General features: G+C 27.6%; 2 protein-coding genes across 2 annotated transcripts; both read right to left on the bottom strand.

Annotated features, from left to right (window-relative positions):
- Positions 1–559: 559 nt before the first annotated feature.
- LOC130673088 (uncharacterized) lies at positions 560–4,653 on the bottom strand. Its single transcript, XM_057477998.1, has 4 exons — positions 4,473–4,653; positions 1,201–1,344; positions 983–1,132; positions 560–915 (listed from the first exon to the last, which is right to left on the bottom strand). The coding sequence occupies exons 1-4, from the start codon at positions 4,536–4,538 to the stop codon at positions 721–723; spliced, it is 555 nt and encodes a 184-aa protein (XP_057333981.1). The 5' UTR covers positions 4,539–4,653; the 3' UTR covers positions 560–720.
- Positions 4,654–6,967: 2,314 nt separating this feature from the next.
- Positions 6,968–13,453, bottom strand: LOC130673148 (uncharacterized). Its single transcript, XM_057478079.1, has 4 exons — positions 13,301–13,453; positions 7,611–7,754; positions 7,393–7,542; positions 6,968–7,325 (listed from the first exon to the last, which is right to left on the bottom strand). The coding sequence occupies exons 1-4, from the start codon at positions 13,364–13,366 to the stop codon at positions 7,131–7,133; spliced, it is 555 nt and encodes a 184-aa protein (XP_057334062.1). The 5' UTR covers positions 13,367–13,453; the 3' UTR covers positions 6,968–7,130.
- Between the last annotated feature and the right edge of the window lie 398 nt (positions 13,454–13,851).

Consider the following 13,851-nt stretch of genomic DNA (forward strand, 5'->3'; position numbering starts at 1 on the left):
TTAAGACTCATGCCTGTTCATGTCTGATCAGGTCTGATCCTTTTTTCCCGGGTTATACGTGATAGATTCTTGGTCAAAAAAATTTTATATCTATGAACAGACATGCACAGATATAACCAGGCATGAACAGGCCTGATCAGGCCTGAGCTTATTCAACGCTTCAGATATGAACAGACATGAACAGACATGACCAGGCATGGGCAGGTATGATCAGGCCTGAGCGCATTTAACACTTCAGACATGAATAGACATGGTCAGGCCTAAACATGCATGAACAGACATGATTAGGCCTGAACGTATTTAAAGCTTCAGACATGAACAGGCATGAACATGTATGATCAGGCCTGAGCATATTTAACACTTCAGACATGAACAGACATGAACATGCATGAACAGACATGGACAGGCCTGAGTGTATTTAACGCCTCAGGCATGAACAGGCATGGACAGGTATGATCAGGCCTGATCATGTCTAATTTCAGGCCTGATCATACATGAACAGGCATGGTCAGGCCTGATCATTTTTTCCCGGGTTAAATAAATTTTAAACAATTACGTGATGCACAACTAATTTATTTAACTACATAAGCAAGTATTTTCATTAAAATAATTATGATAACTATTTTTATACCTGCACTAGAAATACTACTAGAAAATCATATATATATTGCCATGTCAATATCGTCAAAAATCAAAATCAAAATAAAAACTAATTACTAATTAACGTCCCAATCCAGGATGTTTGGGTAATTTGGGTAATTCGTGAAACGCTACCCCTTCGAAGTATACACTTGCGTAAGGATCTTTGCCTGGTTCATACATATGAACCTCACCAGAATAGTCACCGTCTGGTACACCACCTGGTGGTATTTTTTCTTTTGGAATTTTATGTTTGCTTGTTGCATAATCCATGCCCTAAAAAGAAATAAAATAATGAATAAATAAATTCTAGAGTCAATAAATAGAAAACATAAATAATTACTGCTTTGACTGGACACTGTGTAGGGAATTGGCCTTTTGGTAATCCAATTTCACGAATTCCATCTTTAGCTGATTCTTTTTCGAGTGCTTCACAAACAGTTAGATCAAAACTTACCATTTCATCACCCATAAATTCGAAGGTGCCTTTTACCTATTTTTTAATTTAAAAAATTTTATTTTACTAATTTATTGGTTTTATTTTATGTTTGCAAAAATTACCCTCATAGTGTCAGGCAGGTCTTTTTTTATTGGAACTTTACAAGCTGTTGCGTCTCCTGGACTAAATACTTCGCAGGACCAATCACCAGTGAATGGATTATTTGCCATAGTATTGACTGTTAAATTATTAATTTTATACATTTGCTGAAATTAAATTTTGTTATAATAATTAATTAATTAAATAAGCAACTCGATATTTTTCAGAGTGATTCAATAAAAAACATTTTGAATCGAAGATTTTACGCCGATAAGATAGCATCAACGAATCGACTAATGTTTTCTATATTTAGTCATAAATTTCATTTATTTATTGATTATAAGTGCTGGATTTTGATTACTCTCTGGCAGATCTAACTTACCCTCATTTACGGTGGGATACCTACTACCCTAGCGGATCCGAATTACGGTAAATACAGTGATTTACCGTAATTTACGGTGTCTAGCAGAATTACCGTAAATTACGGTAATCTACGGTAAATTGCGGTAATCTACGGCAAATTACGGTAAATTGCCGTAATTTACCGTGATTTTACGGTGCCTAGCAGAATTACCGTAAAGTACGGCAATTTACCGTAATTTGCCATAGATTACCGTAATATACGGTAAATTACCGTAATTTACGGTAATTCTGATAGGCACCGTAAATTACGGTAAATCACTGTATTTACCGTAATTCGGATCCGCTAGGGTACCCGCATGGAAAAGCTATATATTGTTAAAAGTATATAAAAAAATATATGGTGAATATGTGATAAATATATAGCGGCAAAAATATCTATATTGAAAAATATATGTTTTTTACATATATTGGATTATATATTTATCATAATATATTTACTTGAATATAATGTTTTGTATTTTTCTATATATATTATCTCATATAATGCTCAATATATTCTTATCATATATGGATAGTATATATATATAATTTATAAGTATAATATAATAAACTTGATGTATATATCCATATATTTTGACTCATATAATTAGTGGTATATGGTCTCTATATAATTTATTATATATGAAAGAATTTATATGATTAAATATATGGTTCGCGGTATATTGGAATTATATTTTTCCAGTATATTAAACTTATATTTTTCGCAATATATTGAAAATTTTATTTTTTTAATATACTTTTTCAATTTCTACACAATCCCACAAAAAAAAAAGTCAAATTTATTATTTTTTCTCCTTCTTTTTATTGACCTTATATTTACTGGCAATAACCTAAGAAAAGTAAAAAAAGTGCCATATATTTTACAATATATTGGAAAACATATATAAAAAATACTATATATTAATTAATATACTACTTTCAATATAATATATCAATATAAAAAAGATATATTAAAATATATATGTAAAACATACATAAAAAGTCATATATTGATAAATATATTGATAATATATTCTAGCAATATATTTTTTTTCAATATATTATCATATATTAATACGGCAAAAATATAAATATTATTTTATATATTGTACAATATATCACATTATAATATTCATATATTCTATCATATGTGTTTTAACATATAAAGTTTTTTCATGCGGGTAGGGTGGGCCAAAAATCCGTTTTTTTTTAATTTTCATTATTAATGCTAAAAATATTTATTTTTGTACAAAAAAAAAATTTTTCGGAAAACAAAAAAAATTTTAGGTCGATATCTTGGCTCGCCAAATCCCGCTAAAGTTAGAAGTTGTTTAAAATTTTTTTTCCAACTTATTTTGATCAGAAATTTAATTTTCTACAAAAAAAGTCTTATAACAAAATTACGGAAAGTTGATAGTTACTGAGATAATTGCAATTTTGCTCTAAAAAATGAAATTTTTCAAGATATTATCACTTTTTTTTTCAATTCTATTTAATATTTTTTAAAATCTCCGTATGGATTGAAAAGAATTGAAATAATTTTCAATACTTTTCGCTGAGTATTTTTAATCAGGATTTAGTTAAAACCAGTAAATATAGATATACAAATACATGAGTGATCGGGTACTAGTTCTCTGATCGAGTGTTCGTTCTCTTCACTTCCCTGATCAAACAAAACGATTCACTCAATGACGAATGTAGAATTAAATCTACGTAGTAATAAAATTGAATTGTTTCTAATCGTTTTGAATCGTTCATTTTAATCAAGGGTACATGGATTTTTTTTTTTTTTCATAAGTTAATGTTTTTTTTGTTTTTTATATTACTGTTGGTAAATGTAATGAAATTTTATAGAATTTTATCAAGCCATTTTCAGTGTAAAATTTCATAAAATTTTTTAACATTTCATGAAATGATTTTTTCGCGGGTTTATAAATCTAATTTATGAGTTCCCGCATGAAAAAACTTTATATGTGAAAACATATATGATAGAATATATGAATATTATAATGTGATATATTGTACAATATATAAAATAATATTTATATTTTTGCCGTATTAATATACGATAATATATTGAAAAAAAATATATTGCTAGAATATATTATCAATATATTTATCAATATATGACTTTTTATGTATGTTTTACATATATATTTTAATATATCTTTTTTATATTGATATATTATATTGAAAGTAGTATATTAATTAATATATAGTATTTTTTATATATGTTTTCCAATATATTGCAAAATATATGGTTTCCAATATATTGTAAAATATATGGCACTTTTTTTTACTTTTCTTAGGTTATTGCCAGTAAATATAAGGTCAATGAAAAGAAGGAGAAAAAACAATAAATTTGACTTTTTTTGTGGAATTGTGTAGAAATTGAAAAAGTATATTGAAAAAATAAAATTTTCAATATATTGCGAAGAATATAAGTTTTAATATACTGGAAAAATATAATTCCAATATACCGCGAACCATATATTTAATCATATAAATTCTTTCATATATAATCAATTATATAGAGACCATGTACCACTAATTATTTGAGTCAAAATATATGGATATATATATATATATATATCAAGTTTATTATATTATACTTATAAATTATATATATACTATCCATATATGATAAGACTATATTGAGCATTATATGAGATAATATATATATAGAAAAATACAAAACATTATATACAAGTAATTATATTATGATAAATATATAATCCAATATACGTAAAAAACATATATTTTTCAATATAGATATTTTTGCCGCTATATATTTATCACATATTCACCATATATTTTGTTATATACTTTTAACAATATATTGCTTTTCCATGCGGGTTATTTTAGAATAAATTTATACTTCTTATAAACTTACCTCTAGCCCAACTGCCAAGTTGGCTGATAAAGAAGCCAATAAAAATTGAATTAAAAGACGTTTCATAATTTCACTAGTAAGTAGTTAAAACTTATTCACAAATTAGAATTTAGAGTAATGAGATTTTTTTTCCGCGACTATTTATATTGGTTTCCATTACACGAATATCGTTACCGAATCTATTGTATAAAATTTTATTTGTAATACATTGTTATTTAATCCAATCAAGATTAGTAACTTGTAATTAATATCTACACTAAATAAATTCAAACAGGATGTCGTGATATTTTATCATTTATTATCAATATATAATAGATAATAGGAACAAAGAAATAATTGTTTTCTTACTTTATATAATTTTAATTACATCCGGAAGTTACTTACATACATCAATTGAGAAAAATTATGATTCTGAAATATTTTGACGCTTTCGTATGATTTATTTTAAAGCGTAGCGTACTGAATGCAAGTACACTAAATTTCCAAATATATGTAGTTTTAGTTACTATTTTGTAGTGTGTACTATACATATGGTAATTAATCATAAAAGTAATGCAGTTGTTAGTCAGTATTAGTCAGTTTTACTAAAATATATTAAATATTAATAGATTTTTGAGACACCGGTTCAAAAAATAACTTAAATTTGACTTTTTTGACCAAAATTTACGTTATATAAATCACAACCAAGGCAAATTTGACGCTTATGATTCAAATGGACCCTAAGGAAGTCAAAATCAAATTTGGTTTTCATTCATTTTAACTTGCTTTTGGATAAGTCGACTTACTTAATATCTATTCGCGTCAAAAAAGAAAATTGGACTTGATGTTTTTCGACCTGGGACTCTTTTATTTTAGCGATAGTAATAACTTGTAATTTGTAAGTAATGTATAGAATACCCTGGTGGTTTTAAATCGCGGTGAATACACGGTGTAACCATCGTGGTCCCACCGTGTAACCACCGCGATTACACGGTGTACCTATCATGGTTCTACGGTGTATGCAGACTTGTAGTCTCCATCCCGAACCTTTGAATTTGAAGTCTGATCTGTTACCCACTGTGCAAAATCTCACACTTCAAATCTGAGGTTGATTGTATTTATTTAGATAAAGTTGAACTAAGAAAATTACAGACATCAAATAAATGATTGTTTTCTTGTTTGTGTTATATTCAATTATGATATTGTTTATATGGTAACGAGACCAATATTGGTATACCCACTAATAACGAGACAATAAATACTTGTTTTGGTCAATTATATCAATGAGAATTTGAAATTTTTCAAACTTAGATAAAAATTTTGTATGTTGATATCTTGGTTTCTCGAAAACATTGTTGTGAGTACATTTTCGAGCTCTTCGAGCTCGAAAATACTATTGTATCCCATTCTTTTCGAAAAAAACCGTTTTTAGCATTTCTTTCTCCCACGATATCTCACGAACGAATCGACCGATTTCAATGGTTGAGGCGGCAATCGACGCGTTTTATTGAGTTCTAGAGCTGATTAGATTTTTAAGTCGATCGTTCGAGTCGTTTCTGAGAAATCAATAACAAACTAAAAAAAAAAAAAATTTTTTTTCCGTAATTCGCCAATATTTTTAAATCTACTTGATCAAATGATCTGAAATTTTCAGAAAAGTTGATGGCCAACAAGCTCTTTCGATTGCCGCCTTAACCATCCAAATCGGTTCATTAGTTAAAAAGTTATAAGCCGGTCACACACACACATACACACACACACACACACACACACACACACACACACACACACACACACACACACACACACACACACACACACTCGGACATCATTCTAAAAATAGTCAGAATAGCTTCCTAGGACCTCAGAACGTCGACATCTGATGAAATTTCGATTTTCGAAAATCGGGGTGAAAACAATAACTTCCCAATTTTTCGAAAATCGTCAATTTTCTTAGCGGGAAGTTAAAAAATACATGTCAGACTCTCGATTGCCCTTGTAGGAAAAAAAATATTGACAACGAGGCCGGTCTTGGCACAATACTGGGCTACCGAGGCTCGGCCTCCCAAGGTTGGTCCGAGATCCGCTAATACTAAGATGCAGTCTTGGCACAACACTGTCACTCAAGCTTGGCTCGGTGTTATCACTTCGATGCTTAGACAGACTTGGGCCAAGCTTGGATTTCAAGCTTTCCCCAGAGTTAATAAGTCTTGCACCAAGCCTTGGGAAAGCTTGGGCCTATTGTTTCTTCCTATAAGAGTGAGAGCAAAAATAAACCATTTGTAAAATACTATAAATTAGTTTAGTATTATAAGATATCTTCGTTATCGAAGTTTTAACATGCTTGGATGAATATTTTTTCTCAAATCAAACAAACCAAAAGTTTGTTTCGGAGAAAAAGAAAATTGTGTTTTACTCTTTTTAAGACATTAGAAACTCGTTGAGCTGTATGACGGGCTGAGGACAGAACATGGTTTTCCACGTACTTTGGATTAAATAAATTTTAAACAATTACATGATGCACAACTAATTTATTTAACTACATAAGCAAGTATTTTCATTAAAATAATTATGATAACTATTTTTATACCTGCACTAGAAATACTACTAGAAAATCATATATATATTGCCACGTCGATATCGTCAAAAATCAAAATCAAAATAAAAACTAATTACTCATTAACGTCCCAATCCAGGAAGTTTGGGTAATTTGGGTAATTCGTGAAACGCTTCCCCTTCGAAGTATACACTTACGTAAGGATCTTTGCCTGGTTCATACATGTGAACCTCACCAGAATAGTCACCGTCTGGTACAACACCTGGTGGTATTTTTTCTTTTGGAATTTTATGTTTGATTGTTTCATAATCCATGCCCTAAAAAGAAATAAAATAATGAATAAATAAATTCTAGAGTCAATAAATGGAAAACATAAATAATTACTGCTTTGACTGGACACTGTGTAGGGAATTGGCCTTTTGGTAATCCAATTTCACGAATTCTATCTTTAGTTGATTCTTTTTCGAGTGCTTCACAAACAGTTAGATCAAAACTTACCATTTCATCTCCCATAAATTCGAAGGTGCCTTTTATCTATTTTTTAATTTAAAAAATTTTATTTTAATAATTTATTGGTTTTATTTTATGTTTGCAAAAATTACCCTCATAGTCTCAGGCAGGTCTTTTTTTATTGGAGCTTTACAAGCTGTTACGTCTCCTGGACTAAATACTTCGCAGGACCAATCACCAGTGAATGGATTATTTGCCATATTATTGACTGTTAAATTACTAATTTTATACATTTGCTGAAATTAAATTTTGTTATAATAATTAATTAATTAAATAAGCAACTCGATATTTTTCAGAGTGATTCAATAAAAACATTTTAAATCGAAGATTTTACGCCGATGAGATAGCATCAACGAATCGACTAATGTTATCTATATTTAGTCATAAATTTCATTTATTTATTGATTATAAGTGCTGGATTTTGATTACTCTCTGGTAGATCTAACTTAGCCTCATTTACGGTGGGATACCTACTAGGGTGGGCCAAAAATCCGTTTTTTTTGAATTTTCATTATTAATGCTAAAAATATTTATCTTTGTACAAAAAAAAAATTTTTCGGAAAACAAAAAAAATTTTAGGTCGATTTCTTACACGGAAAAAAAATTCTAGTTAAATTTACAATGCTAACATCGTAATTTGTCCTATTAATTATTGTATTCGTGGACTAGACTTTTCACATCGTAATTTTTACGATGTAGGGTTGGAAATTTCATTTAAGAAATAATACTTCAGACAAATAATACGAAGTCTTAAGCTCTTTAATATAAATTACGATGTAACATCGTAAAATTTGAAGAGAAATTTTAAATAAAAGATTAAAATAATAATCATTTGGCGGTTGGATTCGAACCCGAGTCCTTTCGAGTGCGAAGTGTCCGACGCCTTGGACCACTCGGCCACTGAAGGGCCTACACTATATGTTGCTTTTAAGATCCATATAAACGACTTGCGGAGGACCCAGTTACTATTTAAAAAGTACGATGTAACATCGTACTTTTTATAGCTTCCATCGTATTATAACAGAGGCAGCACTGTGATATTTATTTTGTTAAAAAGTAAATAGAAATATTAAATGTATGAATAAATATAGTTTTTAAAGTGTAATTTTTATTTATTTTTTTTTACGATGTTAAATTGTAATTTTTGCAGTAATTTTTAATCTTTAAAGTCTTTGTTAAAATTACGATGTTAAATAGTAAAAAATATAACCCACATAATAAATTTTGAAATAAAACATTTAAAAATTGACGTTAATAAAAGTCTAGTCCGAGATTACGATGTTAACATCGTAAATTTTGGTAGAATTTTTTTTCCGTGTAGGCTCGCCAAATCCCGCTAAAGTTAGAAGCTGTTTAAAATTTTTTTCCAACTTATTTTGATCGGAAATTTAATTCTTTACATAAAAAGTCTTATAACAAAATTACGTTAAGTTGATAGTTACTGAGATAATTGCAATTTTGCTCTAAAAAATGAAATTTTTCAAGATATTATCACTTTTTGAGGGCAAAAAATAAATTTTATCATAAAAATTTCATAGGAAATTCAATTTTCTACAAAACAGACTTAATAAAATTTATTCAAAGTTGATAGTTACGAAAATAATATCGATTCTTGGTGAAAGCCACCAAATAACGAGAAATGTGACTATCTAAACATAAAACTGCCAATTTCTGAATAACCATAAATTTCAAGTTTTTACTAGAAGCCCAATTTTGTAAGAAATTCAATTTCCCAAGAAATTTCTATGATAAAATTCATATTTTACCCTGAAAAGTGATAATATCTTGAAAATTAAATTTTTTAGAACAAAATTGCAATTATCTCAGTAACTATCAACTTTCCCCGGGAAATAATGTTTTCATAAAATTTTACAAAATTTTAGTACTACCATTTTATAAAATTTTATAAAATTTTATACTGAAAATGGCCTGGTAAAATTTTATCAAATTTTATGAAGTTTTATAAAAATTTATAAAACTTTGTAAAATTTCATTAAATTTTACCAGGCCATTTTTATTATAAAATTTTATAAAATTTTGTAAAATTTTATATAATTTTATGAAGTTTTATAAAATGATTTTTTTCCGGGATGGGTCACCAATCCAATTAATGTCCAATCTCGATGCTGCTTAACTTTTGTTATTGAAGAATCGAAGTCTACTCCGCTCGTCTATTGGTCACTTGTAGTTTAGATAAATTCGTGGCTGTATTTATGATTACTCATGAATTCTTATCAGCCATATTTCATAGTATTAATTTATAATTATATATAAAAAAAGTTTTTAATAATTCAACTATCGATTGTTTAATGGACATAAAATTTTAAAATTACTTAAATTTATTGATTTTTAATGATTTATATTTTTGAATTAATGGCGAAACCTTTGAATTTTTCCTTGAGTAATGAAGAATTAATTTTAATTGATAGTTGACAAAATAAAAGTTTAAAAACATTAAATTCAAAATTATCACATTATGTAATATATATTAGGGTGTCCCAAAATAAAAAAATATCTTTTTTTAAAATTTTATGGGCTCAAAAGTTACTTCATATTATAAAAAGGATCCTCACAAAATTTCAGCCAGATATCTTTAAAATTGAGCTATCACAGAGGGGGGTCCCCTTTCCCATTTAAAACACACGCGAAAATTTTTCATTTTAGTTTTTCGTTATAAAGACTATGAAAAAATTTTTTTTTCAGTTTTGCCTAGTATGATTTTGTAGGAAATTAAATTCTCTACAAAAAAGTGCTGATGCATTATGTATGTCAAACGAACTGGGAAAAAGTTACGGGGCTTCGAAAATCAACAAAAATTTAGTTTAATCAGTGTTCAATTTTTTTTTTATTATTTTTCATTTTTATTGCATCAAAAAATTTTTTTTTCAAATTTTAACGACCATGCTCTTGTAGGAAATTTAATTTCCTTCAAAAAGTATCTGATATCATATATACGTCAAATGAATGAGAAAAAAGTTACAGGGCTTTAAATGTCAACGAAAAGTGAAGTTTAAAACATATTAATTTTTTGAACTAAAATGTCAACGGAAAGTGAACTTCACTTTTCGTTGACATTTAAAGCCCTGTAACTTTTTTCTCATTCATTTGACGTATATATGATATCAGATACTTTTTGAAGGAAATTAAATTTCCTACAAGAGCGTGGTCGTTAAAATTTGAAAAAAAAATTTTTTGATGCAATAAAAATGAAAAATAATAAAAAAAAAATTGAACACTGATTAAACTAAATTTTTGTTGATTTTCGAAGCCCCGTAACTTTTTCCCAGTTCGTTTGACATACATAATGCATCAGCACTTTTTTGTAGAGAATTTAATTTCCTACAAAATCATACTAGGCAAAACTGAAAAAAAAAATTTTTTCATAGTCTTTATAACGAAAAACTAAAATGAAAAATTTTCGCGTGTGTTTTAAATGGGAAAGGGAACCCCCCTCTGTGATAGCTCAATTTTAAAGATATCTGGCTGAAATTTTGTGAGGATCCTTTTTAGGTAGATTTTTTTAAAAATCTAGGTATTGTATTTGTCCTCATGGTCGATTTGTCAAGGAATTTTGTCACAACCTATCATAATTAGTTGAGTAGAGTTCGAAAATACCATTCGTTGAAAAATTTATATATGTATGTATATATATATATATATATATATATATATATATATATATATATATATATATATATATATATATATACACTGTAAAAAAAGATTCCTGACGTCAAACCAGATTCGTTTGGCTCAAGTACTCCGTGCGTTTGGATACAGCCAAGCGCGTCAAGCGATTGAGTCTACCGCCCTCTACGTTTGACAGTATATTTTGCTTCAACTGAGAGTTTCTTGAGGGAAGGTACCAAGTCGTTTGAACTAACTCTATAGTATTTGATATAACTCAATAACTTTTTTCATTTAAAAAAAAATAGAAATTAGTTCAAGTCATTGAAACTGTTGATACAATAATGATTTTTGTTTTATATAAAATAATTAAAAATTTCACTCAAAGTAAATTGTAAGGTGATTGAAAGTATGAATTTTTAGTTAAGTCAAAATTTTATTAAAGCAAATGAATTTTAGTGTTGAAAGTAATATTTTTGTAGGTCCGTTGAAACTGTCCTTGCAATTGATTCAATAAAAAATCGAATTGTTTCAAGTTGCTGTATTGCATTGATCCAAAAAAACAGTAATCTGCATCAAGTGAATATTGCCTTTAATTATTTCATCAATAATTAATTTTAAAAAATTTTTTTTTCTTACGTATTTTTTTATTTTTGATTTTATTTTTATTATTATTATTATTATTACTATTATTTTTTTTTATTAAGTATTGGGACAATTACATTATATTATTATTATTATTATTATTATATACATTACACTCAACAAATAATTCTGACATACTCAGTTTTTAGTGAAAAATTAAATAATCGTAGAATTGGTATCCGGAGGAATCGAACCCAGCACCTTACGCGCGAGAGTCAGGCGCTTTACCGCTACGCTACGAGACCAGTAGGAAAGTTTGAGTTTAGTTGTGCTTCTAGTACTTTGTTCTCGTATTAAATGGATATATACAGTCAATTGCTTATACATTGATCTAAACGTGATAAATATGTGACTCTTTTTATAAATAAATTTTTTTATTTAACCGATAATATAAAGACTTTCATTCAAATATAGTTCGATATTTTGTAACGAATACATTTATATTCTTGTCGAATATTTTTCAGTTTTAATGTGATTGCGTCAAATTATTCCTACAACCTCGTTGGATTCTCTCTCCAAGAAACTCGTCGGTTGACACGACACGTTCGGTATTATAGGAAACTACTTTTGTTTCATTGAAACATGTGAAGTTGTCAAACTCAACGTTTCAACAGTTTCAGTTAAATTTCTAAAAATTGAAAAGTTTGCTTCAACAATTTTTTATTTTTTAATTAAGTACATCCAAACTTTAATTAAAATATATTTTCCTATTCGTTCAAATGTTAATTTAATTACGGTCAAACTTAAAAACTTTAATATAAACGCTTAATCAATTTCTAATAATCGAATAGAGACTTTCATTCAATAAAAATGATTTTCTTGAGACAAACTAGTTTTCGTTAGTTCAAACGAATTTGGTTTCACTGAAGAGGAAATTTGTCAAACTCTTAGGGAGTTTGATGTCAGTACCTTATTTTTTACAGTGTAGATTAATTGGAAAATCTACCTTCCATTTCGGCTGCCGAATGGCCTTTTTTTTATAATATGAAGTAACTTTTGAGCCCATAAGACTTTAAAAAAAAAAATATTTTTTTATTTTGGGACACCCTAATATATATATATATAAATATGTAAGAGAAAGGGGCGGCAGGAGTAGGCAAAACGAGGTACTTCCAAAATTTTATAAAAAAAAATTTTTTTCTTTTACATCTATTATAACCATCCCAAAATTACTTTTGTAGATATAATTGAGCATTATTTTGAATTTTTTTTCGTTAAACTTTTTTAAGAATCGAGTGCCTTGAAATCGAGTGAAATTGAATCGTTTCTAATCGTTTTGAATCGTTTATTTTAATCAAGGGTACATGGATTTTTTTTTTTTCATAAGTTAATGTTTTTTTCTTTATATTACTGTTGGTAAATGTAATGAAATTTTATAGAATTTTATCAACCATTTTCAGTGTAAAATTTCATAAAATTTTCTAACATTTCATGAAATGATTTTTTCGCGAGTTTATAAATCTAATTTATGAGTTATTTTAGAATGAATTTATACTTCTTAAAAACTTACCTCTTGCCCAATTGCCAAATTGGCTGACAAAGCAGTCAATAAAAGTTGAATCAACAGACGTTTCATGATTTTACAAGCAAGTAATTTAAACTTATGTACAAATTAGAATTCAAAGTAATGAGATTTTTTTTCCGCGACTATTTATATTGGTTTACATTACACGAATATCGTTACCAAATCTATTGTTTAAAATTTTATTTGTAATACATTGTTATTTAATCAAATCAAGATTAATAACTTTTAATTAATACCTGTATCAAATGAATTGGAACAGGATGTCGTGATATTTTATCATTTATTATCAATATATAATAGATAATAGGAACAATGAAATAATTGTTTTTTTATTTTATATAATTTTAATTACATCTTCAAGTACACTAAATTTCCAAACATATGTAGTTTTAGTTACTATTTTGTAGTTTGTACTATACATGTGGTAATTAATCATAAAAGTAATGCAGTTGTTAGTCAGTATTAGTCAGTTTTACTAAAATATATTAAATATTAATAGATTTTTGAGACACCGGTTCAAAAAATAACTTAAATTT

The sequence above is a fragment of the Microplitis mediator genome, chromosome 8 (assembly GCF_029852145.1).
Source record: "Microplitis mediator isolate UGA2020A chromosome 8, iyMicMedi2.1, whole genome shotgun sequence".
Classification (NCBI taxonomy): Eukaryota; Metazoa; Arthropoda; class Insecta; order Hymenoptera; family Braconidae; genus Microplitis; species Microplitis mediator.

Bases quoted from the DNA above. Each gene is read 5' to 3' on its own strand.
- LOC130673088 (XM_057477998.1), bottom strand. From the start codon at position 4,538: ATGAAACGTCTTTTAATTCAATTTTTATTGGCTTCTTTATCAGCCAAC. The intron at 1,133-1,200 runs GTAATTTTTGCA...ATTAAAAAATAG, and splicing joins ACCTGCCTGACACTATGAGG to GTAAAAGGCACCTTCGAATT. The intron at 916-982 runs GTAATTATTTAT...ATTTCTTTTTAG, and splicing joins CACAGTGTCCAGTCAAAGCA to GGCATGGATTATGCAACAAG.
- LOC130673148 (XM_057478079.1), bottom strand. From the start codon at position 13,366: ATGAAACGTCTGTTGATTCAACTTTTATTGACTGCTTTGTCAGCCAAT. The intron at 7,755-13,300 runs GTAAGTTTTTAA...ATTTAATTTCAG, and splicing joins ATTTGGCAATTGGGCAAGAG to CAAATGTATAAAATTAGTAA. The intron at 7,543-7,610 runs GTAATTTTTGCA...ATTAAAAAATAG, and splicing joins ACCTGCCTGAGACTATGAGG to ATAAAAGGCACCTTCGAATT.